Genomic DNA, 27783 nt, shown 5'->3' on the forward strand with positions numbered 1-27783 from the left:
TTGCATGGACTCTCAAGCATTATGATCTCTATCTGGAATATTTTTCTTTTCTATTAGAAATCTGTACCGTACAATCTTTTATACCTTCCAGCGGTAGAGGAAAAGGAGTTAGGGACATGTCACCCTATGTTTATATCAATCCCAAAGTAACCTTGAGAAATATTATGTTCGTAACTGAAATAAACCCTTATTAATTAAGGTGCTTGGTAAGGTAACTAATTAGTGAGCTTCTATACGAACCAGTACTTCAAACTAAATGAGTTCATAATAAATCTATAGTAACTTAGTACTTCAAACTAAAAACTAAATGAGTTCATAATAAATCCATAGTAACTTTTAAATTTTCTGCAGCCCCCTCCTCTTCTCTATAATCGTTAAAACATAGCTCCGTTACAATACCGTCCACAATTCAATCTATTTGTTTATAAGTACTCATAGTCACAACGTCGTACTGTGCCATTTTGCCAAATAAATATCCATTTGTCATTTGTGCAATTTGCCACAGCACATAGCTCTTGTTTGAGTTTGAAGTTTGAACTTGAAGTTCTTGTTTGAATTTGAAGCGCCATAGCGCATAGATCACATGTTCTCGGCTTTCAGCCTTTCACCGAGCCGGCCCTCCCGGATCCCACCGCCCTTCGCTTCAACACGCCACACGGCCGCCGCGGCTGCGTCCTTGGCTAATCGGCTACGCTTCGGTCATCATTCCTCCGCCCGAACGCCACTAACGTCTCCGTCAATCAATGGCCGCCGCCTCGGCCTCAACCGCGCCGCCGCCGGGCGAGACGCCTGCCCCGGCCTCGTTCGCCCCCGGTCCGCCGCCACCGCCGCGTCCGGACCCGCTCCCGCCCGCGGCGCGCCCCCGCCCGCGCTGCCGCGTCCGCGAGGTGAGCTCGCGCTACCTCTCCGCGCCGCTCCCCGCCCAGGCCCGTCGCCTCTCCACCTCGTCAACCCACTCCGCGTCCGTGCCGCCGCCCGCGCGCGGCGCGCAGCACCACCACCGCGACGCACACGCACCCGCCCCCGCCCCCTTCGTCTTCGGCCTCTTCGACGAGAACCGCCTGCCGCCCACGCCGGGCTCGCGCAAGCGCGGCGCGGCCCCGGGCCTGTTTGACGCAATGCACCGCCCGCGCCCGGGCCCGGAGGGCCTGAACCCGCCCGCTCGTCTCGCGGCTGGTGCCTCCCGCGCCACCGCCACTCCCAGCCCGAGGAGGATCCTCCGCCCGTCCAAAACCTCTGCTAACGTGGCCGCGGCGACGCTCCAGGACCGCAGGGGCTGCACGCGGCCGTCGACTCCAGCGCGCGCCAGCTTCAGCTTCTGCGGCGCCTCGCCTGAGCCCTCGCACGTACCGGCGGTGGCCATCGACTTCTGCGCACCAGCGTCCTGCCCTCGCCGCGCCCCGTGCTCTGAGGTTGGGTCATCACTGCAAATGACAGAGGGGTCCCGGCGGCCACAAAACCCATTCTGCTTCGGCGCACTCGATGCGGCGCTGTCAGAATGCAAACCAACACTTCCAAAAGCTCCGGTGAAGCCGCCGCAGCCACCACCTGCACGTAAGGCAGTGGTCAAGAAGGGCGCAGTGATCGGAGGCAACAAGGGTGTGGGGAAGCAGGAGGATGTGCACCAACTGCGGATTCTGGAAAATAGCTGCATGCAGTACAGGTTCTTGAATGCCCGAGCGGAGGCGGTGGCGATGGCCAAGAATGCAGCAGCTGAGGTGATGAATACTTTAAGTTGTAGCCCTTTTCTCACCACTGGTTTTTTATTGGATGCTTGATTGTGGTAATCATGTTGTTATTTGTCTGTTGGGTCTACAGACATCACTCTATGGGCTCTCGGTGAGGATGGCTGGTCTGCAGGAATCTGTTGCAGAAAAGAAGGCGGAATTGGAGTTCCTCAAGATGGTGGAGAGGGTGCATTCTGTTGTTGGTGCTCAGGTATGGCAAAGTTGTATTATTCTGTTTCTCAGAAATGCATACGTAGTTTTAGTTACCTCATCATGGAGAAGGAAATTGTTGAATATGTGATTGCCTTTTGGTTTTCAGAATATTGAATTAGTTACGCACATGTTATGGGCTTGCCCATATGGTTTTATCCATACTTAGCTTAACTGATCCCAAAACACTAATCTTTGGAACAACTCAACAAGGCAACAACTGGGTGCATTTTTCTTGAAAATTTTTGCAAAGTTCTTGTGGGAGAGCATGCACTCATCCTAGTTAATCACAGCTTCCTCAAGTATAGGTATAGCACAGAATACTTTTATGGCTAGGGTCTGAGGACAGTATTGTGCATGAGGCAGCACTGTGGCGTCTTGCTTACTAGGAAGGTAGCTAGAAGCTTTGCCTAGGAGATATGTCAATAATTTCTCTTTAGTTGGATAAGTTCTGGTTTACTTGAGTTTCATGTTGAAGTAGTTTGCTTAGTCTCCAGCCAATCTTAGAATATTGGTCGATATGAGATCCCGGCTGTTCTTCTGACTATGCATGTACATTACATAAGTTCACCATTTCAAAACAAATTTATTGTTTAGCACGGTGTTTCCTTCACTGTTTAAAAGACATCTGACAGTTTTATGGACATTTTCTGACCTCTGTTTTCTGTCACAATCCTCTGCTTCTCTCACTTATATCATCATAACGGTGCTCAAAATAGATCCATTCCATAAATCTTTATGCACCTATCAGTGAATCATAACTTAAAGTTAAATTTAAAAATTGGCATTCAATGCCTTCTGAAAGGCTATGAGATTTGAAGACTTTTGCATAAAATTCTTGACTTCCGCACATCACAATTTGTGCATTCTAAACATCAGGTGCCTATCTTGGAACAGTGGAGTGAACTTGAGACAGAACATTATAGTTGCCTTGGAAGAGGAACAGCAGCCCTCTGTGCTGCTTCATCATGTGTACCCACCATAGGGAACATTAGGGTAAGCTTTAAATGTTAAGAGTAAAACACATGCTATTTTAATTTGATCCAGTTTATTCATTTTGCTTCACATCAATTTCTTTATTTTCTTATGGTATACTGTGTACATGGTTTATACACTTATGCTTTTGATAATATTTCAGACCAGTATTGGAGGAATCAATGAAACTCTTCAATCTGCAACAAAAATTTTGGAAGAACTGCCTCATTCTGTTGAAAAACTGTCTGGAAAGGTAAGGGAAATGTAAAACTTTGATGTAGCCATGATTCACATATTGCATTTGGGTGTGCAAGCTCATACACCATTCCTTTTTATCAAAGTGGTGTGCCACCAACAAAGAGGATTTAAAAGCTTTTTGAAGACGTTATTAGTGATACTAATGTTATATGTAAATGGGAGTCTATAACCTATGTCATGGTCCTGGCACATGGATTGCTGATTTCCTCCCACTCCTAAAAGAAAAACGGTCGTCTCTATGATCATTTTCCTTTCGAGTTCTTTACTGGTACTAATTGACAATCTTGCAATTAAGGCTCAAGAAGTTGAGGATGTGGCCTGCCTTGCAGAAGTGGTGGGAAGCGAACAAATGTTGCTCGAAGAGTGTGCTGACCTCTTACATCAAGCACTCAATATCCAGGTGCAGTTTCACCAAAAACAAAATGATACCTTGATCGGCATAAACTTAGTTCCATTCAATCATTCGTTATGTGGTGATATGCTTAGGTTTTTTACATGATGCTACGTTGTACTAACGGTGTTGGACATTCCCAATTGTGTAGGTGACGGAAGACAGCCTGAGGATCCAACTCTTACACCTGAGAAGTCAAGCCAAAGAAAAACATGAAGGCCATAAGCCGATAATCTTGTAGGTTGGTTAGTGGAGCAAATTTTGGCCGCTGATTTTTTATTTTGAAAGATAATTTTGACCGCTGTTAATGTCGAACAGCTATACCAGATTGTGTTAGCAGACTATATGTTGTTAACACAATCCTGTATAGCTGTTCTGGGCAATCTTAGTACATAACGAACAAAATTGTTCGTTGATTGTAGTTATATAGCCAAGTTTAGATGATATATCGTCCGATCAAGAAATACGGATTCGATTGTAGTACAGCTTTTGTCCTAGCAACATATATAGTCTGCTATATATAGAAGTAGAAGTATAAAGAGCTCAGAGATGTTTGTGTTAGAATCCAAAACATCCTCTCACGCCGCACTCTTTGAAGCGTATGTATGAATCATTTGTAAAGATCTTCAAGTACAAAATTGGACAGCACATGGATGCTCGAGCAGCTGGTGGAGCATCATATTGTGGGTTGTGATTCAGCTTCCAGTTCAATCTACTCTGTGGCTTATTCGTAATGGAGAGTGTACCGGCCCTCCGTATGGATCAAAGCTTTTCGTGTCTCTTTCCAGGCCACTATAGTCAATCCTATATTCCTATCCCAACAGGAACAGCACTGCGTCGTGCTGGCGCATGGTGTAGCTATCTGAATTCAGAATGAACGCTGCATCAGTTGCTGCCGCACGCAGGGTGGAGCCTCCGGGTGGTTGCCGCCAGCCGCCTTCCTCTTGCAGCTGGACACGAGCGCCGGCACGGCAGCCAACGCTGCCGCCGCCGCCGTGGCGGACGACGCCTCGTTGCGAGGCGATCTGAACAGCTTGCACAGGACGAAATCTTCCCCTCCCCCGCCGCCGTCTTGGTCGTCGAGCGCGAGCTCCACCATGCACCAGCCGTGCCTGGTGACCGCGGTCCACGGCACCGCCGTCCTGGCCCCGTAGCACAGCGCGCGCGACTGCCCGACGCGGCGGCCGTCGAGCCCCCTGACGGGGCCGATCGCGCCGCCTGTCTCCGAGGTCCAGCACCCCTCACCTAGAGCGCCGGCCTTGGCGGCCCGGTAGCGGCAGCGCGCGGGGCAGACGAAGTACCAGATCCCGCCGGTGCCCGGCGCGGGCGCGTACCGCTCGGCGAGCTTCTCGGGCGCGACGGAGTAGACGTCGGCCATGTGGACGAACCCGCCGACGCCGACGCCCTGCTGCCCGGTCCCGGCGGCCGCCATCGGGCGCAGGACGAACGTGATGAGGTCGTGGTCGCTGGGGGCGCGGACGACGGCCGCCGCCATGGCCGTGTCAGGCGGAACGGGCGATCGACGTCTGCGCAGGTCGCGCCTGCATTTATGGACGCGGAAGATGGTAGGCCGCGTGCCTGCGTGAATGCGAGTCCGCGTGACGCGCCGCCAGCTTCGTTTCGGACTTGGGTTTGTTACCGTATCGGACTGTATCTCTTATGCATGGCCGCATGCATGCACGAAGCCCGCATCGTATTCGACCATCATGATTGCGCACGGTCCCATCTGCAGAGCGCCACCGCCTGTGCTTTGTTTTTCTTTTTGGAAACCAAGATCTCTACACGTCCGCCAAAGAAGCTCCGGCGATGTAGGCATCGGCTTCGGCCGGACACCGGCGTGGGTGGTGCCGGCGCGCGGCGCGGGTTGTTTTGGGTGGTGGTTCCTCTGTCTCTGGAAGGACGGAATGGGAGTGGCCTGAAGTCTGAACCGTTTGTCGGGCCCAACAGGCCTGCGTGTTAAGCATAGGGGCCTAGGAAACCTCAAGCGGACAGACGACGACGCATTCGCAGCACGCGGGGCCTGTGAGGCCCATAAACTACACTCGTTCGCTCCCTTCTTCCCTGTACCCCCGGACGACGCGTCGAGTTCGCTGCACGTTTCCACCGCCCGGCGCGCGGTGCGGGCGCGGTGATGCCTGCCGCGCCGCGCGAGAGGAGTCGGCGGTGGATTTCCACGGTGGATCGCTCGCGCATGTGCCTCCCCAGCTAGACCTAGGCTAAGCCATTCCGCCGCGTAACACTGCACTTCGCTGCAAACGCGGAGGTGATTGGGCGCGTCGTCGTTGACGCGCGGCCGGGCTGTCGGCGACGGCGGCCGAGATCTCGGCGCCAGCTAGGAGCAAGAGCAGATCGAGGCTCGCGTGCACTCCACCGCACCGATCGAGCACCTTGCTTTGCTTGTGCCAACCACCGACGCGTTGGTCTCGCCGGAAGCCAGCCTATGTTGTTAACCCGTGAACCTGCACCTGCTGGCTGTGCGTGGCTGCAGGTAGAGATCACCAGAAGAGCAGCAGTGCTGCCCGAGTCCGACTAGGGAATTGAAGCTCGCATCGCATGGGGTGACGGCCGGCCGGACAAGGACCTGCCGCAACGCCCATCATCGTGACGGCGCAGCTCTCGCCAGCCAGCAGATGAGGAAAGGTTGGACGCACAGCTGGCGCCCTGTTCTTCCAGGAGGGACGCGCCGGGCCGGCCTGGAGGTTCTAGAAAGCCCCGGCCTCCTACGCTCGCCATCATCGGCCACACCTGTCCAAGTCCAGCTCCCGAGTGGAAAAGGTAAGGTAAGGGAGCCAGCGCCGCCGAGTCGGTCGCGGGTCCTAGCGGTGCCTGCCGGGGCGCGCTCGTCGATTCCACGCGGCGACGCACAGCCTACCGCCCGGGGACAAACATGCGGTTGCTCGATCGCAGCCGTCCTCAACTACTCCACACACACCACACGGGCAGGGCACCTATGCTCGCATCGCGTATGCACATTTGGCAGGCGCCAATGCAACCCCGGCCCGGCCATGTCAATGCCCTGGTCCACTGACGTGCTCAGCTTGGACTAGAGAATCAGTCTACTACCGTCCATTCGAAGGTCGAAGCTAAGCTAAGCCAAAAGTCACTCCCTTTCACCCACCACTGGTCTTGGCTGTCCAGATTATATTAGCTCGCTCTTGACTTGACCTCCAAATGGCCAAGCCCTCTGTCGGGCTGTCACCACACCACATGGTATTGAAGTGGAAGCCTCATCGTCTCTTTCCCCTCCTCCCTGGTTGACCAAATACTGCAAGTACTCCACTACTCTTCCAACCATACGATGACCACATCCTTTGGAACCAATCAACCAACCACCAGTAGTGGATCAGTCCAGCACTCCAGTCGCTGCTCACACCAGCAAGAAACCAACTTCCCTGCTGCCACTCGCCTCCTTCTCCCAGCTTCCAGTATAAGACGAGCCACTCGCTCTGCCTTCTCGGCAGTAACACGAGCTCCTCTCCCATTCCTCCACTTGATTGCTAATTAACCGCTCCTTGCCCACTACCCTCACCTGCTTGATTCAATCTCTTGCGCCAAGAAGGTGTAATCAACAAGGCGTGCGCGCACCTCGTCGAGATCGACAGACGACAGATCGTGTGCACAGGAATGGCGGCCATGGTGGAGGCGGCTCGCGACGCGCCGGCGACGCCGTGGCCGCGCCCGGCGGAGTGCCCGGTCTCGGCGAGGGAGGGGTCCGCCGAAGGGTGGGCGAGGCGGAAGCGCTCCAGGCGCCACCTCCGCCGCGCGGCGCCCACCGAGGAGGAGCACCTCGCCCTCTGCCTCCTCATGCTGGCGCGCGGCCAGCGCGACGCCCGCGCGCCGGCGCAGCAGCAGGAGCACAGGTGCTCCGTCTGCGGCAAGCCGTTCCCGTCACACCAGGCCCTCGGCGGCCACAAGTCCAGCCACCGCGCCAGGCCGCCGCCGGCGGCAGCCCCGACCCCACCAGTTGCGGCGGTGTCCTCGGCCTCGCCCGCCGCGTCCTCGTCCACGTCCGGCGCTGGCAGTAGCAGCAGGGTGCACGAGTGCTCCGTGTGCAGGAAGACGTTCCCGACGGGGCAGGCGCTGGGCGGCCACAAGCGCTGCCACTACGAGGGCGCCGGCGGCGCCACCACCATCGTCGCATCCACCACCCCAGGCTTGATGAGCTGCCGCGGGTTCGACCTCAACGTACCGGCCCTGCCGGACATGCTCACCGCGGGCGACCGGTGCATGCCGGCGGCCGAGGAAGAGGAGGAGGTGCTCAGCCCCTTGGCCTTCAAGAAGCCGAGGCTAATGATCCTGGCATAGGTAGTTAGCTAGTAGTTGGTTACTGCAAGTCGCGATCTCCTGCTTGATTGGCTCTGCTGTGTTGGGTTGGGTTGGATTGGCGTTGCATGTGGTCTTCTGATTGCTGTAAGCTTCTGTATTTAATTCCGTAGAATGATTTTTTTCACTGATTGCTGTAAGCCTGATAAGCGTATGGTAAAGAATTAGATGCGGCATCTATGTGCTACTATCTTTTACTCCTCCGTTTGAAAATGTATAGGTCGATTTAGCAATTTTTAGGTTTACAGCATTTACTATACATTTAGATATAATGTATATTCCAGATGCATAGCATAAATACTATATATTTAGATATAATGTATATTCTAGATACATAGCGAAATTTATGAATCTATAAAAGTTAAAATAATCTACGTTTTGGAATAGAGGAAGTACTGAATAGTTCTCCACTCAAGTTAATGTTTCATAGGGAAGAAGAAATATTCGCTTGCATATAGCTCGCCTTTTCAAATCACAGTTTTTGCAGACCGGAGTACATGTCAAGGCAATACAAAATCCTAGAAAGTTTTGACACGAGGACTTGGACCGTTGAATGAATGCAAATCTAAATCTAACGTTCCTTCCTTCTAGACCTTGCATAGACCGGCCGGGCTAAACAAACAAAAGCTTGATACGTTTCAGGCCGAAAAAAGACCCGATGATTCGACATTTTGGGCCATGGCGAGCGTTTTCGGGCTGCCACGCCGCTGAAGCCCACTCCACCCATGGACAATCACCTGACCTGACCTTGCTGTGCGGGCTTTCTCTGGGCTAACCCTGTGTTTCTCCTCGTCTAGTCTTCTCCATGCTGCCCCCGTTTCAATCCCCTCCTTCGTTCTCGCTGCTGGAGTGCACGCTGTTGTTTGCAGAGTTGGCTGCTGGATCGACGATGGCATCATGTGGGTGGGTGCGCTGCTGGGGCTGAAGTGAAGTGATCGATCTTTTTTGTTTGTTTTGTTCATATATATGGGCCGAACTGGCATTATGGGCCCAACCACAAGCAGCAGGTCTGCCCACATACGCATTGCAGCCTCGCAGGCCAGGTTTGGCGTTGCATGTTTGTTAGGCTATTCACAATGGGAGTTTTATGGGGTGTTTCATGGTATTAATTAGCCTGCCATATCAGCAATTTGGATGACATAGCACATCATTTAAGAAGTAAGAGTTTTATGGAGTTTCATGAGGATGAAACTATGTTAATCCATTTTCAAGAACTTGGAAACCGTGTGAAACCTCCATTGAGAGTGTTTTGTTTCATCTTCACACAATTGAGTAAATCCTATTGGTTATTTATTTGCAGCATTTAAGTAGTATGTTGGCATATGAAATAGTGAGATGAAACTCTCTATTGAGAGAGGGTGTTTCATCCTTCTACAAAGTTCACGTGGCATTCTTGGAAACATGGACATGAAATACCCATTGTGATTAGCCTTAGAACTGTTAGCCCAAGATGCAGACATGGTAAACGAACGTTATTCACGTGAGTTTATTAACAGCAGGTACAGACATTAGTCGACAAGAAAATGAGACCTAATATAAAATGCTACTTCCTCCGTTTCATGTCATGCATGCGTGTAGCGTATACAAGTCATACTGCTTCCAGTTACGTTCATGGAGTGTGATTCCATGGTCAGCATGAAGCTAGCTGGAGGAAATAATATAGTAGTAGCTAGAGTAGGACTGTAGGAGTATTGCATTATTAGTAATAGTGCGACACCACAAGGTTTTCGACGTTTCCTAGCTATATAGGTTCACACGTGCCGTCTGCCGAATGTGACAAATTGCTAAAAGAAAACACAATTTTCTAACGGGCAAAACTCCCTGCGTTCCCAATTATAGATCATTCTAACTCTTCTAAATATATAGGTTTTGCAATATATTTAAATATAGTGTGTATCTAGATATGTAACAAAAGGTATAAACTTAAAAAATAAAATGATATAATTTGAAACGGAGGATGAAGTAATAAATAAGTAAGTATCGGAAGTCACTGCCGCTGGCAACAAGCAGGGACGGCGGCCCTCCTGTCTGGCCGGCAGCCACGTTCGGCGAGGCGCCATTTCCGGCCAGGTCGCCCGGGTCGGGGGACAAGGCGCTCCTAGTTTAAACCCCCGGGGCCACATGATGTCAACGGATCTGGGTTTAAAAAGTAATCCAGTAACCGATCGACCGAGCAGCAGCACTGCTAATGCATGGGATTCCAGTGCTCTCACCTCAGATTGGTACCAAATGTTTATTTCTTTTACGTTCCTTGATAAATTGTTTAGTTTAGACCCTGTTTGGATCACTTAGGACTAAAATTTAGTCTATACATATTTGGATCTATGGATCAAACTTTAGGTGGGAAACTATTTAAAATATATAAATAGGTGAAACTAAATTTTAGTCTAAATTAGATAGATTCTGTAGACTAAATTTTAGTTGGCATGAAACTAAATTTTAGTCCACCTATTTGGATCGTCCTAAAGTTTAATCCATAAATGCAAACAGAGCCTTAGTAAGGTTAGCCGCGGCATCCTATGTGGAATCATCCGTGCATGCTAGTGCCTGCATGCATGTGAATGCATCTCTTCGCTCCTCCTTTGGATGCTCGTGCTTCCTGATTAGTTAATTTGTTTTTTGAGATGTTCTTTATTTAAGTTTCTTGACGATATAGAAAGGTTAAAGCTTTGGTGTATTGTACTATGAGTGGTTAGGCAAGGTTCGTTGGGTGGGCCTAACTGTAACTGTCTCGGGAAATAAAATATCAACTCGTATTCTTTTTCATTTGCTCTTCTAGCAGTAGTAAATTTGAAGCTAGGATGATATGATAGCGCGCGGAGTCGAATGGGGGATAGCCGTGGCAACAAGTAATCTACACGCATTGGCCTCTGTAGGTCATGAGATTAATCACATTATTTGGTTATTATATTTCTCACTAAAAATCTATAAAATAACTAATATAACAACCACTTTACCATAACTCGAACTCAGGGGCGGATCTAAGAGGGGCTAGGAGGACGAAGCCTCTACCTCCCTAAGATCAATGGATACCCTCTAAATTTTCCTCCATTTTTTAAAGAAAAAATGAAGAAGAAGGGGGAGGAAGAAGAAAAATGGGAACTAAGATAAGGTTATTAGCATACACATAGAGGTCTCGAAAGATTCGATACCACTAGCGAATGCCAAATGAAGCCATGCAGGGCGGATTGCTTCGCGTAGCTGCCTACCAATTCCAAGCAGACAGGAAGAGTGATCCAAATCACACTTTTGACTTGAGCCACTCCATGCCAATCCGGCTACTGGTTAGCATGCCATGTTTAGGGGGGCCAATCTACATATCCCTCTCTAGTCACTGTTACGCTAGCTGAAAAATAGGTGCAAACTGTACATTGATCACCTCCATGCAACATGAACGTAGGAAAAAAAAAGAGACAAAGAAATAGCATCCATGAATTAAAAGTTGTGACAAGCCCACACTGTTTTTGCTGTTGATGTGTCATTTTCTGTGCCTAACTGGTTCGAGGGATGTATGTACCTTGTTGCAAATTCTCATTGTGCCAATGTGTCATATCTATGGTATTACGAGGCTGATATAGAACTGCGCGCGGTAGCATCTTGAGCTAATGGTCCTGAAAAAACTCATTGAGCTCATGTTCTATGTTGTGAGCATGTCCAAATACACATACACATTATACAATACCCTGGTAGGAGTAATCGGTCGGAGTTGGTCGGGCTCATAGATCTTCAGAAAGCCTACGACAGCGCGGCAATTTCTCTACAATAAAGAAAACCCATCTTCCCTTCCGGTGACTTATAGATGGAATATAAATCTATATTCCCAAATCTACCACCCTCAGGTCTACCTGAAATGGATGACCTTGCAATTCCAATTTTACCCCGACACACTTTCCTTCACTGCACACTTGAAAACAAAAACTTTTGTTAGGTTCTGTTCTTAGCTTAACGAGATGTTTAATTCGTTTCTGATCCCTGTAGAACTGATTCATTACAGACATGTTCTAACTTACCTGGGGTAAAGTGAACCACACAGGGTCATATCACCATATTACCGGGGTCACTCTCGTGTCTGATATGCCTTCCACTAGGTTTATGTTGCTTCCCTGCCACTTGTCCTGTTTACCGGTCACTCGCGCACGAGAGAGCAGAGACCGGTAACCAAAAACGATCAGACACAAGCTAGGAAAGGCCGGCCGGTGGCAGCCCATCCAGCTAGCTGCACGCGACGACGGCGTAGAAATCCGGTGCGGCGGCGCTGGGCCTCAGACGTCGCCGTCAGCCGTGCCTTCCATGCCACCGGGAGGTGATCGATCGAGATACCTTGTCTGCCACACATACATCTCACGGGCATGACAACAATCCTTCATCCAATCGCCCACTGTAAACCTACGCTCTTCTTGCCAACAACGCCCTCGTCGATCCAGCTGCGCCTTCGAATCTCAGCCAAATAAACACCTCCTCCAGAAATGAAATATAAAAACATATATAGCTCGAACAGTATTATACCTATGAACCATAGATATTCATTCTAAAAAAATCCAGTATAGCAGTCTAGTAGGGACAATTTTTGACCAGCAGCGTCAATTGTCAAGGAAGCCCTGTGTCGCCTGCTGGCAGCGACGGGGAGGGATCGTGTCTGCCCCCTGAAGGCTACGCGCGCCCGCCCTCATGCCACCACGCACGGGGGAGGAAAAATCCAGGTTTGATCTCCTAGCACACGAGGATAACTACAGTGACTTTTTTTGTGGCCTGTAGTATGCTGGGCTGCGCCGACGCACACGGGGGGGATACGGCATGGGGGCGGGGAAAACGTCAAGACGACGACGCCATCGAACCATGGACAGCGTGGCTTTCGTCGACAGCAATTGGTTGAAACGATCGGCGTGCATGATGGGGATTAATTATCTGAAGAACTGATGGATTGCTCGTGGAATGGGATTAGGGTTGGTTATTGGAGTGAAGTACTGATGATAAGTGGTCTAGATAGATATAGCGATATCGGTGTTACTGCTAGATGCTGATGTAGATCTAGATGGATGTCCGAGTGCATGAGTACATCCTACCTTCCTTTTCAAAAATAGAAGAAAAACAACAGGACCAAGATTTCTATGCTAAGAGCAGCTCCACACAAATTTATACCCAACCTAGAGGTGTTGGAGTGTACGCTCGGAACTGTATTCAGTTCCTTCGACAGGGAAAAAAAATCCAAAGATGAAACAGTGCAAGTATTGTTCTGCATGTATTCGGATCGAACTGTTGGCCAAACTTTACTCAAAGCAAGTGTTCTCTTGATACAAGTAAGTAAAATTAGCACTACGTGCGAATTGAGGAATACACGCTCAAATTTAATGCAACAACATCAAATTTTTTCTGGTAATTGGCGCTACAGTATGTAAACCTGACCACAGTGCATGTTGCTGGAAAATTTGCTTGCTGTGGTTATCGGCTAACAACCGCTACTTCCTCCGTTTTCAAAACGTAGGTCGTTTTGGCAAATCTAGATACATATAGATTTTGCTATGCATTTAGATAAACACATAGCAAAATTTATGTATATAGATTTGCTAAAATAAATTTGTTTAGAACGGAGGGAGTAGTCGGGAAATTTCACACGAACCGCACTACCGTTGCACCGAAAATCCCATAGGAGACGATCAGACGATGGACGCTTTTGTTGCATGCAATTGATTGCCTTTGCGACAGCCTAATGAACTGCGGCCATTTCTCATGCAGATATTTCATCCTGGTCCCCTAAGCAGGGGGCTCCATGGGACTGACTTGCGGTCTAATCACTGTAACCTTCATCAGAAAGATAAACTCTAACCACTGTTCAGCTAATGCTGATAAAATTCCAAAGGAACATTAGTACTATTGTGCAACAACTCAATTATATTCAGCTGGGCCTCATCAGGTCCCATTTGAAGTTAACTGTTTTTTTTTTCAAGGGAGAGAAAAGGAAGCTGAATATATACCAAAAGTGTGCCTACTTTCTTCTCCTACACAAATTAAATCCTCCAGTAAAAAAAATCATAAAAAAACTAGTTAAGCATGGGAAAGCGTGATGAAAAGCAGGAACATATAAATTGGGCTACATGATCTATGGAGTCTAGAGGGGAGGGGAGGGAGGAAAAGGAGGGGCCAGCATGAAACAGTTTGGAGGGAGGGGCAAAGCCGTCCATTCACAAGCCCACCCCCCATGGGCCCATGGCCATGCATCGCCACCCCACCCCACCACAACCCCCACCGCACCAGCTTTTAAGATAAACCAAATCCATGGCCCCCCTGCGTCGCCGCAGCAGAGCAGCTGCAACCTGCTCCAGAAGGAAGACACGGCTGATGAGCAGCGGCCAAAAGAGAAAGCGCGATTTGATCGCTTCCGCCTCCACTAGCCGCCCCGCCATCCTTGGCGCCGGCCGGCCGGCCGCCGCCGCGCCGCGCCCTGGCCTCCCGGCGGCTCCGCTGCCACTGCGCGCTTCGCCGGAGCAGCTCGCGTAGGGCGGCACTGCCGGAGGCAGACGAGGAAGGTGAGGTGCTTCTGTTGATTTGCCCTCCCTCTCTTTTCCCCCCTACAATTTTGAAGAGAACAAATTGGGATTCATTTTGGCGTCCAGCAAGCCTGCTCTCAAATCCGCATCACATTTTTTCTCTATTGAAAGTTTTCTCCTTTTTTTTAAGAAAAAATTGTCTGGGATCAGCCGCTGTTTTCTGGTAGTACTTGAGTTCGTTAGGAATGTTTCTTGATGATGTTGGTTCGGTCATTTCCTCGTCCTGAAAAGCTGCCTCTTCTTTTGCCCTTTGTCCACTTCCCACCTCTGAAAAAACCGCAGTTTTTCTGGTGTCATCTTTGTGGGGGCAAAAGCTCCGTCCCAAGAAAACCCCCCGTTTCTCGCCGCAAATCCTCCCACAAGCTGCCTCCTCGGCGCCGCCGGGAGGCTCGTCGCGTTCCCGGCGCAGGTAGGTCGCGCCATTGCCGTCGCCGCCTTCCGCTCCCCGTGTTCTTGGGAATCACTTCGGTCTCGTGCAGCAAGATGTTTTTTTGGGACTAATTGTCACAAATTCTTCTAGTTGGGAAAAGGTTTTTGAGTGAATTTTTGATTCGACAAGATCGGTTGCACACTCCGGCTTAGCATTGCTGAAACTTGCGCTTCAGGTTAACTGAAAGAAATTCACAAATTTTTCTGGGAGCCACGCGTGTTCTTCCTTTTCTTCCACGGTTGAGGAGGCAGGAGATCAGCGTGTGTTTGTGTGGTGTCGGGATGACTAATGGGGATCAACCCACAGGAAATTTTCTCTGTCAATTTCCTTGTGCGCATTCCAATCTTGTTGTCTACCGGGGGGGGGGGGGGGGAATCCAAAACCTGTGGTCTGTGGATTGCAATTCTTTAGTCACTGTTTTGACTGCCTACATGTGCTAGATCCTTAAAAAAATTCCCTGTTGCAACCCGTTTTGCCATTCATTCATGTGCTTGCTTGCAAAATTAACGAGATAAGATTCCTCCCCTCCCTGGTGCTTGTTCCCATGGTCTCCCAACATCGAGTCGCCAATTATTCCCACTGTCCCCTCACCACGAGATGCTGCCCTTGTGCTCTGCAGGTGCTGCTGCTCCTTCTGCCGCCCGCGTGGTGTGAGATCCATCCAGCTTGGAGGAGGAGGAAGAGGTCTTGGCTTCTAGACGTTGCGACCCAGATCTTGATGCATCTGCTGAGAGTAGTTTACTGATCTAGAGGAGGGGTTGGGTTCTTGACCCGATTTGGTGGGGGCTTTGCCACTGGGATAGGGGGACAGTTAGGCCTGCTGGATCTTTATCACCAGTTGTTGGTCCTGTCCTTTCCGTTGGCCTGGGAAGCATTCACATGCCGGTGGCCACCGGTTTGGTACTTTCTTGACGGATTGGTTTAAGTGCTGTCTGTGGGGTTGTTGTGCTCCTCCTCCTTGCTTCTCATTTGGTGGTGATTGGTGGGGGGGAAGAAGAAGAGCTTGGGAAAACAAAAAGGAAGAGGAAGATTTTCTCTCTTGTTTGCGGGTCATTTCTCGCCGTGGCACGATGAAGTATATGAAGCTTGGATCAAAGCCCGATGCCTTTCAGACAGAGGGCAGTAATATCAGGTTAGTTGATTTCTTCCTGTCTTGGCTCCACAGTTCTTTCAGATTATAAACTTTAGTCTCACTGTTTTAGTCTGCTTCACCACTACCGGCCATGTTGCCCTGAGTGTTAGTCCAGTGAATTGTTCTAGGGATCTTATGGCTTGAATTTTGGGATCCATTTCACTTTGTTGAAAGAAGACTCAGCGGAATTGGTTCCATTTTCCTGATGAACTCGTGGCTTAGTATGCATCTTGAATCTGCTAATTAGCCAAGTTTTAGTGGATTTATTTTGGACTATTTTTCAAAAAGAAAAATTGTATTAATGGAGTTGCTCAATGGGCTACAGGTGATTGGTCACATGTAAGATCAGCTGGAAAGAGGGCCTAATTCTGTAGTTTTCTGTGCACTGTTTCTTAAACAAAAAGAAGAGGAAGCATGATATCCATAGGTGCTAGTGCTATTACTTTTATACTTGTTTGAGTTTAGAATTCAGCATGGAGCATCCGTCAATTTTGATGTATGAAAACTAGTGTTATGATATTAGAGCGCCACTATGCCAACTAAGGTTTTAAGTTTACTCGTTGAATCAGTTTCATCTTCTTAATGCTATATAACTACTCTGTGTTTCATAGCGTGCACTATATTATGTGGCATGTGTGCCAGTTATGGGACTCTGGATTGCCCTCACAATCGGCATGAAACTAATGGCCTGTCATGCTAAGTAGCGCATCTTATGATTACATGCAGATTAGCAGATGGTTAACTGTCTTACTGAGCTTGTTTATGAGCTAAGCTGTCCTTGATTCTTTTCAGTAGCATATGTTCTTAAAGTTCTTCTGTACTTTGGAGGCTCATGACGATTAACTCAATAGTTCCTTTCTCTGCATTGCTTAGGACTGACCTTTTTGATTAGTAGTGGATTGGTTGGTGACATTGTGGTCCATCATGTAAATTTAAATCTCGGAGCTCAATAAGTTCTCTTTGCTTTGATAAACCTATTTATTGTTTATTCATTTTTGTTGGACCACGTTTCAGTTCAATTAGTTATATCTTTCATGCACACTGCTTCTATATGTGATGTTGCTTTTTCCTTTTTCTAATTTTGCTTCATGTACTTTGTGCAAATCACAAATGCTCTGTCACTGTTATCTCACCTTTAGCTGATTCGAGTGGTGATTCTGTTACATCATGTCATTTCAGCTCTGCATTATTGCACCATTTAGAATATAAGGATTCACCTAACCATCTTTGCATCCATGTGAAAAGATTTTTATCCTCTAATGTATCTAACCCTACCTTCAGATAACAATACATGTGCACTTTATGAACTATGCTGCTTTGACACATTGCGCACTTCTGTTTATCATGCAATATTTTTGACATATTTGCCCTATTGTTATTCACTTTAGTAAGAATGTGCCTTTCCTCCACTTCCGTTACTTTGCTTCCATGCTGATGTTAACTGCAATCATGCTTTTCAGGTTTGTTGCAACAGAGCTGGCAACGGACATTGTTATCTCCATTGGGGACGTCAAATTTTATCTTCACAAGGTATCAACTCCTATATGCTTCACACATTATTAGCCTCAGAATGCATTGAACAAGCTACTGTACACTTGATTACCAAAGTAGGCCCCTATTGTGAAAGAGTCATATTTTGTGCCACCTGAAATGTTAGCTGTGTGATGTGTAGATGATGATACCTTTTCTGTTTCTTATCTGCTAGTGCATCACATCCTACTCCTTTTGTTCGGAATTTGGATATCCATCTTTAGATGCACATAAGCTTTCATAGTTTCTGTCATCTTTGTTTAGCATGTAGTCTTGCATTACAACAGAAGGAAATGTTATATTTGTGGTTTACCACATATGCCTTTTCCTTAAATAGTACCTTGGAATAACTAGTTATCTTTCTTACAAAGAAGGAAAAGTTTCAGCCAAAGAGACTCGACCCAGGTGGTGGATGTACTGCACACCTTCTGCCAACTGTGGTTCAGTTCTGGCTATGTTCATTTGATTAGCAGCTGGTTCATATATAATGCAGCTTTCTTCTATGTCAAATAACTAGTTTAAACTCTTTTTATGTACCAAGGAAAAAAATTTCACAGTTTCTGCATATTATTTTCAGTTCCCTCTTCTATCAAAGAGTTCGCGATTGCAAAGATTAGTGGCTTCAAGCAACGAGGAGAAAAATGATGAATTGGATATCTCTGACATCCCTGGTGGACCTTCAGCATTCGAAATTTGTGCCAAGTTTTGCTATGGCATGATTGTAACACTCAATGCATACAATGTCCTCGCTGCCCGTTGTGCGGCTGAGTATCTAGAGATGTTTGAGACAATTGATAAAGGAAACCTCATATACAAAATTGATGTGTTCCTGACATCAAGCGTGTTTCGCACCTGGAAGGACTCAATCATAGTTTTACAGAGCACGAAGTCATTGCTACCTTGGTGTGAGAATTTGAAGATAATCAACCACTGCATTGACTCTATTGGATCGAAGGCTTCGATTGATCCATCAGAGGTTGAGTGGTCATACACTTACAACAGAAAGAAACTTCCATCTGAGAATGGTATTGATTCTCATTGGAATGGTGTCAGGAAGCAACCGATGGTCCCTAACGACTGGTGGGTTGAGGACCTTTGTGAGCTTGAGGTGGATTTGTACAAGCGGGTGATCATGACCATTAAGGCAAAGGGAAGAACACCGCCTGTTGTGATTGGAGAAGCACTGAGGGCCTATGCATACCGGCGACTTCTTGGTTCCCTTGAAGATGCTGTGAGTAATGGAGTTGACTGCACGAAGCGTCATGCAGCTCTCGATGCTATTGTATTTCTCTTGCCCACTGAGGAAGGTTCAGTGTCATGTGGTTTTCTTCTTAAGCTGCTAAAAGCTGCATACTTGTTGGAATCTGGGGAGTCCCATCGCAATAACTTGATCAAGAGAATAGGGGCACAATTGGATGGTGCTTCAGTTGCGGACCTTCTTATACCAGTAAATACAGATGAAAACAGTGTATATAACATAGATTTGGTCATGGCAATAGTGGAGGAGTTCATGTTGCAGAATAGTGATAATGGTAAGGCGAAACTTCAAGATGATGAAGAAATCGTAGATGCTGAGAATGTGAGTGTGACGACTGTTTCCAGCACGTCAAAACTGGCAGTTGCGAAGCTGATCGATGGATATCTTGCTGAGATCGCCAAAGATCCCAACCTTCCTCTTCCAAAGTTGATGGCGCTTGCTGAAATGGCGTCTTCTCTACCCCGACCAACGCATGACGGGCTCTATCGTGCCATTGACATGTATCTGAAGGTATCTCTTTCTGTTTCAACTGATTATTTGCATTGCTGGGAGTCAGAAAACTTAACACTGCTTTGCATGCTTACAGGAGCACCCAAGCCTATCGAAGAGTGAAAAGAAGAAATTATGCGGACTGATGGACTGCAAGCAGCTCTCGCAGGATGCATGCATGCATGCTGTGCAGAATGAGCGCCTCCCCCTGCGTGTGGTTGTGCAAGTTCTCTTCTTTGAGCAAGTCAGGGCATCAGTTGCTTCTGCAAGGAGCGACCCTTCAGCTGAGCTACCATCCGCTGTTCGCTCGCTTCTTCCCAGAGAGAATGGCAACTCCATTGGCAGCTCCAGGTCAGCGGCCACAACGACAACGGAGGAGGAGTGTGGGGTCCCGACATCGAGTGACATCAACTCTTTAAGGTCGATGAGGCTGGCCAACAACAGCGGCGGCAGTGAGAGGAGCAGTGGCAGCAGTGACACGAACAAGAATGGCGATGACAAGAGCGGAGCAGGAAAGGCAAAGGGGATGCTGATGCCGAAGAAGATACTGAGCAAGCTCTGGTCCGGCAAAACGAACGCCGGTGAGAACAGCAGCTCAGACACGTTGGAGAGCCCTGGGTCGGTGAACCCGGAGGAGGTGAAGTCCACACAGTCGCGGATCACAAGGCGCTCGGTGTCCTAGTCGCCAGGGTTAAGGGGGGTCACAGCCATAGTTTTGTTCTTGCTCTTGATTTGCCTTCACTTAAGAGTAGTAGCAATCTCAAAATGTGGAGTACTACTACTGGCCTCACTTGTGATATCGCCAATGATGTTTTTTTTTAGCATGGAATGCTTGTAATTGGAGTAGGATTGGTCATTGGCGATGTTTTCAGCAAAGTTTCAGGGGTTATTCATGTGATCCTTTCCCCACTAGGAATACGAAGAAAGTACAGTTCTTTATAACTGGTGTTTTTGAAGGTGGAATCAGTGTGTTTATAGTTTGTTTATTGCTATAACATCCGTTACCCACACAGCATCACATTAAAGCGGAAAAGGTTTGACGTAAAGCATAACATAAGCTGCTGGTGGTTTTAATACGAACAGAACAGTATTGCTTATGCACCGAATGACCGAAAGAGTTTATATATTCTTTATGAGTTTTATATCAATAATGCAAGGCTGAAAACATATAACAACCTTTCTATTCGTTGATTCCGAAAGAGCAACATCCTATTTTCAAAAAAGAAAATTGAAAAATATATTTTTGAGAGGTATCTTCGCGTTCTTAAGAGTCGGTGACATGCTGCCATTTGAGGCCGTGTTTGGTGGGGCTTCTGGGGCTCCGGTTCCTCCGCCGGATGTGAGAGGGAGGGGAAGGGAGAGAAAAGAGGCTCCGTGCTACGATGCTTCTACAGTTTTTAGGGCTCCGGTTCCTCCGCCGGATGTGAGAGGGAGGGGAAGGAAGAGGAAAGAGGCTCCGTACTACAATGCTTTTACATTAAAATGACAGGAGGAGTCGAAGCCTCGTGGAGCGGCACCAAACGGGGCCTCAGTCTTCGTAGCTGGAATCCATAAGGGCCTTCATTTTGCCCGGCCCAATCTGTGTGTGTGCAATGGGCTGTCTCAGATGGGCGCCAAAAGGCAACGATCCATCAGTCAAACATGTTTTTTTTACAATATCAAACAGATTACACTGAAGAGATCGGAATCTGTGATCTAGCACCCACGTAAACAAGTTGGAAGTTTGTGATCCACCAGGAACGAGGATTCCTGTGCAATGCCCCGTAGAACATAGTACTACTAAGCATCCAAGGGCTATCTGTATGATCAAATAAAATATATACTCCCTCCGTTTTCAAATATATTACGGTTAGGAAACTAATTAATATCTTCTTAGCATTAGTGACCTGAAAGGATCTAAGAAACCAGGAAAAAAATAAAATTTTTTTGGAAAAAAATAAATAAACTTTCAGATTTTCAACCAAGAACACAGGCAATTTTGCTGACTGCCTAGCTGATTTTTGGTGTAGGTGTAGGTTCTGAGGCAGAGGCCGGTGGTTCGGTTCCACCATGTGGAATTGTGGATGGACTGACCAACCGCCAAGCTCTGTCGTGCCCTCCTCTCCTCTGCTCTCCCGGCGATTTCAGCAGCATCCAGTACCACTGGTACAAAACCCCCCGCCTCCACCCGGCGCGCTCCCAACTCGCCGCCCCCAGCGCAGACCCCCGCCGCTCCCGCTCCGCCCGCCCGCTCGCCGCGTCCCCAGTGCCGGCCGCGCCCGCGCGGGTCGTCTCCGCGCCTGTTCGCTGCCACCCGAGGCCACCAGATCCGGCGCGTCCTCCCCTCCCCCCCCGAGGTGAGTGCTGGATCTGCCCGTCCAGATCCCGCGAACGTGACTGCCCCCTGGTTGGACTCCTCAGATGTGCTTTTTTCAACCGCCCGCGCGTTCCGTGCTCCCCCCCGAGTTGCCGCTGGCCTGAATAGAGCGCTCGCTGTATGTTTGTTGCTTGGTTGAATCTCAGGGGTGTGGTGCACCGTGCCAGTGCAATCTGATCGCGTCGGAGCAGCGCTAATAGTGAATTTGAGCTGGGGGTCAAGTTGGTTCTAGCTCTCAGCCTTCGATTCCTAGTATCTCGCAAGCGAAACAAAAGGGGCTTCGAATGCGAGTAAGATCTAGCTCAGACATTGCAGTGTCAGGTCATTTTCCCAAGCCAAGGTTTGTGACATCTTACAGTAGCAGAAGTTTGTTTCTGACTACTTGGGTTTTAGCAAGATCTGCCTCTGAAACCGTAGGTTTGTAGACTGGTTTGTTCAGGCATCTTACAGGAGTAACAGTTCTTTTCCTCTAGAAGCCGGAATCAATTTCAGTGTCTTGTTTTTCCTTCTGTGCAGTGTAGGGTTTGTGCCGATCAGAATGATATTAATTGTATCACATTTTTGCATTTCAACTGTGATTGATTCTTTTGCATGATTTCATCTACTTTTTTGTTAGTCAGCCAGATAGTATAAACATATCTTGATATATCTAACTTTAGCTCCTTCAACTCTCGTTGTGCAGGTCTTTCTCCTTTAGTTTATGCACTGGAATCAAGGTTTTCTATCTTAATTTGCTTACGAGATCAGCAAACTGATAAGGTCATTTGAACCACAAGTAAAGAAGCACTGATGATCAGTAATTTGTCAGTTTCAGATTGTAGTATCCTCTGAGATGGAGGGAAGAGAATCAGGCTTATGGTAAATCCTGGTGAATATTCATGGGAGGTCAGCAAGTTCTGGCCTGACTAAGAGTGGTAAACAAAAACAGCGTGCTTCATCTTAGATCATCAATGACGAGGATGAAGTTCCCAAAACGATATGTGATAGTATTGCTGACATTCATCTGCACAAATGTTTGCTACATTGAGCGAGTTGGTTTCTCTATTGCTTACACTGTCGCAGCTGATGCCATCGGTGTGAATCAAGCAAACAAGGGCATGATACTCTCTATGTTCTATTATGGTTATGTTTTATCACAGATTCCTGGTGGGTGGGCAGCACAGAGAATAGGAGGTAGACGTGTTCTGCTACTGTCATTCATATTGTGGTCCTTGATATGTGGTTTAATTCCACTAGATCCCAACAGAATAACCATTCTGGTCCTTTCTCGCCTATTTGTTGGTGTAGCACAAGGTTTCATATTTCCTGCCATTCACACTGTTCTAGCGCAATGGGTGCCACCACAGGAGCGCTCTCGCTCAGTATCTCTTACTACCTCAGGGATGTATCTTGGTGCAGCCTGTGGCATGCTTTTTTTCCCAAGTCTGGTGAAGAATATGGGACCCCAGTCAGTTTTCTTTGTTGAAGCAGTATTGGGAGTATTATGGTCTGTGATATGGTTGAAATTTTCCAGTGACCCACCTCGCACTGATCTTCCAAAGGTATCAATGCCAAAAGTGGCATCTCGAGACACGATCAAGGCACAAGCAGGAGGGGTTGTTGCACCTCGCACTGTAAAGATCCCATGGCGAAGGATAATCTTCAGTCTACCTGTTTGGGCAATTGTTGTGAACAACTTCACCTTCCACTATGCCCTGTATGTTCTTATGAATTGGCTCCCTACCTATTTTGAGCTAGGCCTTCAGCTTAGCCTCCAGGATATGGGTTCCTCAAAGATGCTTCCCTATTTCAACATGTTCATTTTCTCCAATATCGGTGGTGTGGTTGCTGATCACTTGATTACAAGGAAGATTTTATCTGTTACCAAGACAAGGAAGCTTCTGAACACCATCGGGTTTGTTGTCTCAGCATTTGCACTCATGGCCCTTCCTTTGTTCAGTACACCCTCAGGCACTGTAATGTGTTCAGCGATATCTCTTGGTTTTCTGGCTCTAGGAAGAGCAGGGTTTGCTGTAAACCATATGGATGTTGCTCCAAAGTTTGCAGGGATAGTAATGGGGGTCTCAAATACGGCGGGGACACTGGCTGGAATTGTTGGTGTCGGCCTCACCGGGAATATTCTGGAGGGGGCAAAGGCTTCTAACAAGGATCTAACAAGCTCGGAAACCTGGAAAACAGTCTTCTTTGTTCCAGCATACCTTTGTATTTTTAGTTCTGTCATTTTTTTGGCCTTTTCGACCGGTGAAAAGGTCTTCGAATAAAGGGTGATTAATTTTGCCTATTCTTTTTTCTTTTCTTATTTACGGTGAGGTAGGATAGCAAAACGGGAATCTCACATGTATCTGTAGCATTTGTTACTAAATTTCAGAGTTCAGACTGCATCCCACACATGATGAAAAACTATGTCAGGAAAAATGCTCACATTTTTATCGTAGAATATACTATATATGATATCAAGAGTCGTCTCATTGGTGCAGTTGCACGTGAGTGCAGCTAACAGAATTTCCTGTGCACCAAGGTTCTCTTATGTTTGCCCTGTTCTATAAACATCTGATCCAGATGAGAATTCACTGCTGTCACTAATTTGCTTATTTCGATGGCCATTGTTTGAAGTGAGGCTAATACACTAGCTTACATGCTCTGAACCATTTTCATCTTTGTTTTTTTACTCAAGTTGTGATTATAGTCCTTCCAGCAAATTGTCACACAGGTGAGCATGTGTGTTTACTCAATCATTGTGTTTTTCTACCCAGAAATATTTGTTCTTACCTATCCTTTCTCAATTTTTTTATTCATCTTTCTTCCAGTTCCTTTTCTCCTGACCGCACAGGATCCCGATTATTTGGATTGTCTGTATGTGCACGTGCAAGGGCTGGAGAAACACTGACAATGTCTTGCATATTGGTTGAAGCACAAGCACGTTGATGGCTGTGCAGATATACAGGATGTAGCTTGGTTTCTTACTTTTGCTTCTCGGTACTGTGCTAATCCTAACAAAACGTGTCCTTATGCTTCCTCTTTTCACATTGACTCAGAAGGTATTTTACTGCTGCTTTTCAATAACCTTGCAACCGTTGTTCTTAATGGTGTTCGCGTCTGCTGAAGATCCTAGATTACAGTTTGCAACTTTCAGAATGGCTGCAACCGTCATGCATCTTCCCAGGTTTCCATCGGGAACATCTGCTCTGGTGCCGCGTCGAGGCAGCAGCTGCTGCGGCTGCTGCCGTGGCGCACCTCCGGCGGCGCAGTCACGACCGCCCCCGTTGCTGACCGCGGCACCCGTGCAGTAGCTGACCGCGGTGAGGCCCTGGCGTGGCGCTGAACAAAACCACAAGTCAGCTTGCAGAAGAAGAGAGAACCATGGAAACGTCTGGATGTCTGATAAAAGTCCGCAGCGCCATGTGCAGCGGAGAACGTGCGTGTGAACCAACAATGACCGATGCGGTGCCCCACATGCAGGTGGTCCGGCGGGGACCTCTTCGTTGTGACGTCGAGGATGAGGTGCGCGGAGCACCAGATCGATCTGGCGGGTCGGAGGTAGCGAAGGTGGAAGCATGTGGGTGACTTTGTTTTTTTAAAAGAAATGTGGGTGAGATTCGGGGACACACATATATACACCGGTTCCCGTTCAGGTAGCACCGTGGCAGGACGGTGTACATTCATGCCATGGGCTCACAATACATACACCTATATTTTTGCTTTTATAGTGATAGAAACACGCACTGTCTAGTTATTGTTCCTTAAGAGATATTCATTAGTTGGGGTCAATTAGCACATAGCCTAAATTACTGAGTGCTGCCTCCAACTTTTGTTCATGGTGTCTCTTTTCTTGCACTCGGCATGCTTTCTACGTATGTTGTCCTCGTTTCACCCACCTACTTTGTTTTCCGCGGCACCTCAACCCCTTCTTTTTGTTAGGAAATGTTAGTTAGGGATTCTTGGCTGATAATTTGTTTTTCACCCTTGGGAATTAACCTTCGGCCATTTGAGAAAAAAACAATAAACATCGGCCACTTGTGGTGGTGGCCATTTGAGAATGTGATGCCGTCATCGGTCCTCGTGTGCTGTATACTAAACATGTTTGGATCTAAGTGCTGATGAAAATGCTAAATTTTAGCACTGGCTTATCCAAACGGAAGTGCTAATGGGTGGGCTACACTTTAGCCAAGATTCAAAATTTTTAGCATGTGTATCTCTACTACTAAAAAGAGGCTAAGAGGGACGATTTCTTCCGTCGTGTGTCGCCGGGTGCGATCCCCACACTAATCGTTTTGGTTCAGCCGCTAAGCACCGTCATCCGTCCGATCTTTCCTTCGTCGCGTCCACTCTAACGCTCGCGTCTACCTTACCCCCATCCAGCCACGCGCCGCCGTTGCGATGTGGGCTCGCAGCCGGGTCGCGCCGCCCCAATCCCGTCGTCCCGCTGAGCCACCGCCGCGCGGGGCCGTTCGCTTGGGCCGTTCGCCACGCCCTGTCGACGTCGACGCACCGTCCAACCATCCCATGGCGCCTCCCCACCGCACCGTCGCTGCGGTCGACCCGCAGCTGTGTCGTCGCCGTAGCGCCACCCCAGTCCCCCGCGCCGTCCAGCCGTCCCCGTCACACTACCGTCCCGCCGCCGCGAGGTTGCCCCATTTGCGTCCGCAAGGGGTCCCGTCCCCAGCACGAGGAGGCGGGTCCCGACAGCGAGTCGGCGACAACGGTGAGTAGGAGGACGGGCACACCTCCAACCTGAGCTAGGAGCCCCTGCAGCTATTTACCATCGCCAGCTACGTCCACCCATCCGCCACCGCCCTCCACTGTGAGAGGGGTGCCCTGTTCGCGGCGGTCCCCGTCTGCCCACGCGAGGAAGCAGGCTCCAACGGCGGCCTGAAAGGATCTTGGTGATACCTAGAGGGGGTGAATAGGCGTACCTCAAACACCTGAAAAATTCTTTGCAGGAATTAAATATGGCGGAACTTCCAACAAAACTAAAGTTCTTATACAAAATTTATACGAAATTTAAAATTAAACTTGAAACTACAGAACCTAGCTGAATCAAAAGTTGCACAATGATACTAGGAGACTTTTGCAGGTAATCTTTGCAAGCGCAACAACTCGAGTATGTAGATCGGCACAAAACAAACTCTACGTCAATAAGAACTAAATAAATGCAATAACCACAAGACACAAGAGATTTGTTCCCGAAGTTCACTTCCACTAAGGAAGCTACGTCTCCATTGAGGAGCTCACAAAGAGCCAGGTCTTCCACTAACCCTTTACCTCACTCAATCAATCACAAAGGAGAATTGAGTCACTTGCTATGAAATCCACAAAGGATAGGATAATACAAACTTCTCGGGACACACACGAGAGGACACTCCACGGGCGACACCAGAAGCAAGCTTCAAGAGTAAGAAACGTGAATCAATGGATGAAGATGCTTCAAGTGCTCTTCAGATAAACTTGGCTGCCCTCACACTCAAATGGTTAAGTCTCACACCTCAATCTTGCTCTCACCCAAGCTCTATCTCAAATCAACTAAAGGATTAGCTCAATGAGGGATTGGGGAGGAGTAGTAAATGCTCTTGCAGGTGTTTGTCTTGGGTTAGGTCAGCAGCAAGCGAAAGGGGGCCGAGGGGGTATAAATACCCAAGCCCCAAGAACTAGCCGTTAATGCACTGGTTAAGTGATTGTCGGAACTTCCGACATAGGGTCGGAACTTCCGACACTTTTAAAACAGCTGGCCGAGGATCCCTTGTCGGAAGAATTCAGCTTCTTCCGACAAGTGTCGAAACTTCCGACCTAGGTTTGAAACTTCCGACACACACTGAAATAGACAGAAAACTAGGTGCATAAGTGTGTTATTTTGTGTCTCTCCTTGATGGTTAACATCTCAAATAAGCACTTTGACACCTTCAGGTTATCCATTCACATTCCTTTTGATAGTACGGTTTTTCTAAACTCAAATTCAAAATATAAATAAGTAATGATCTTCTTTTAAGATCAACACCATCCTTTGAGCAAATTTAGCGTCTTTTCTTGCTCCTTTTCATTTTATTGAATTTTAACCTATTCAAAACTCGATAAACTTATTAGCTCCTTAATTTTGTACGTCGTCAATACCAAAATCCACTTAGAGAGCCAAATGCACTTTCACGACCGCGGCTTTTAGAGGAC

At 48.0% G+C, this 27783-nt stretch overlaps 5 protein-coding genes across 8 annotated transcripts; 4 read left to right on the plus strand and 1 right to left on the minus strand.

The window, feature by feature from the left end:
* The first annotated feature begins 665 nt into the window (after nt 1-665).
* LOC112874979 (protein ENDOSPERM DEFECTIVE 1-like) lies at nt 666-4225 on the plus strand. 3 transcript variants are annotated; one of them, XM_025938627.1, is made up of 6 exons: nt 666-1718; nt 1819-1938; nt 2817-2933; nt 3076-3165; nt 3500-3570; nt 3713-4225. In XM_025938627.1, exons 1-6 carry the CDS (start codon nt 744-746, stop codon nt 3714-3716), a joined length of 1377 nt encoding a protein of 458 aa, XP_025794412.1. In that variant the 5' UTR covers nt 666-743; the 3' UTR covers nt 3717-4225. The 3 variants fall into 3 exon arrangements, with proteins under 3 accessions (XP_025794412.1, XP_025794411.1, XP_025794410.1); XM_025938626.1 differs by having other exon boundaries at nt 2835-2933; nt 3466-3570; XM_025938625.1 differs by having other exon boundaries at nt 667-1718; nt 3466-3570.
* A 204-nt stretch (nt 4226-4429) lies between these two features.
* LOC112872751 lies at nt 4430-5056 on the minus strand. Its single transcript, XM_025935811.1, has one exon. The coding sequence runs from the start codon at nt 5054-5056 to the stop codon at nt 4430-4432; it is 627 nt and encodes a 208-aa protein (XP_025791596.1).
* Nucleotides 5057-6796: 1740 nt separating this feature from the next.
* LOC112874981 (zinc finger protein 1-like) lies at nt 6797-8064 on the plus strand. Its single transcript, XM_025938629.1, has one exon. It carries the CDS (start codon nt 7186-7188, stop codon nt 7864-7866), a length of 681 nt encoding a protein of 226 aa, XP_025794414.1. The 5' UTR covers nt 6797-7185; the 3' UTR covers nt 7867-8064.
* Nucleotides 8065-14160: 6096 nt separating this feature from the next.
* On the plus strand, nt 14161-20224 carry LOC112874465 (BTB/POZ domain-containing protein NPY4-like). Of its 2 annotated transcripts, none has more exons than XM_025937790.1 (5): nt 14161-14408; nt 15479-15991; nt 17452-17521; nt 18099-19289; nt 19366-20224. In XM_025937790.1, the coding sequence occupies exons 2-5, from the start codon at nt 15930-15932 to the stop codon at nt 19948-19950; spliced, it is 1908 nt and encodes a 635-aa protein (XP_025793575.1). In that variant the 5' UTR covers nt 14161-14408; nt 15479-15929; the 3' UTR covers nt 19951-20224. The 2 variants fall into 2 exon arrangements, with proteins under 2 accessions (XP_025793575.1, XP_025793576.1); XM_025937791.1 differs by lacking the exon at nt 14161-14408 and adding an exon at nt 14665-14838.
* A 1133-nt stretch (nt 20225-21357) lies between these two features.
* LOC112877241 (probable anion transporter 7) lies at nt 21358-24123 on the plus strand. The gene is made up of 2 exons (XM_025941476.1): nt 21358-21604; nt 22307-24123. The coding sequence occupies exon 2, from the start codon at nt 22575-22577 to the stop codon at nt 23883-23885; it is 1311 nt and encodes a 436-aa protein (XP_025797261.1). The 5' UTR covers nt 21358-21604; nt 22307-22574; the 3' UTR covers nt 23886-24123.
* Nucleotides 24124-27783: the final 3660 nt, after the last annotated feature.

This window comes from Panicum hallii, chromosome 9, assembly GCF_002211085.1.
Source record: "Panicum hallii strain FIL2 chromosome 9, PHallii_v3.1, whole genome shotgun sequence".
Lineage (NCBI taxonomy): Eukaryota > Viridiplantae > Streptophyta > Magnoliopsida > Poales > Poaceae > Panicum > Panicum hallii.

What these genes read in the sequence shown, in the direction of transcription:
- LOC112874979 (XM_025938625.1), top strand. Translation starts at nt 744, where the DNA reads ATGGCCGCCGCCTCGGCCTCAACCGCGCCGCCGCCGGGCGAGACGCCT. An exon ending in ATTCTGTTGTTGGTGCTCAG is followed by an intron (nt 1,939 to 2,816) that starts GTATGGCAAAGT and finishes TCTAAACATCAG; the next exon opens with GTGCCTATCTTGGAACAGTG. An exon ending in ATCAAGCACTCAATATCCAG is followed by an intron (nt 3,571 to 3,712) that starts GTGCAGTTTCAC and finishes CCAATTGTGTAG; the next exon opens with GTGACGGAAGACAGCCTGAG.
- LOC112874981 (XM_025938629.1), top strand. Translation starts at nt 7,186, where the DNA reads ATGGCGGCCATGGTGGAGGCGGCTCGCGACGCGCCGGCGACGCCGTGG.
- LOC112874465 (XM_025937790.1), top strand. Translation starts at nt 15,930, where the DNA reads ATGAAGTATATGAAGCTTGGATCAAAGCCCGATGCCTTTCAGACAGAG. An exon ending in ACAGAGGGCAGTAATATCAG is followed by an intron (nt 15,992 to 17,451) that starts GTTAGTTGATTT and finishes CATGCTTTTCAG; the next exon opens with GTTTGTTGCAACAGAGCTGG. An exon ending in TCAAATTTTATCTTCACAAG is followed by an intron (nt 17,522 to 18,098) that starts GTATCAACTCCT and finishes TATTATTTTCAG; the next exon opens with TTCCCTCTTCTATCAAAGAG.
- LOC112872751 (XM_025935811.1), bottom strand. Translation starts at nt 5,056, where the DNA reads ATGGCGGCGGCCGTCGTCCGCGCCCCCAGCGACCACGACCTCATCACG.
- LOC112877241 (XM_025941476.1), top strand. Translation starts at nt 22,575, where the DNA reads ATGACGAGGATGAAGTTCCCAAAACGATATGTGATAGTATTGCTGACA.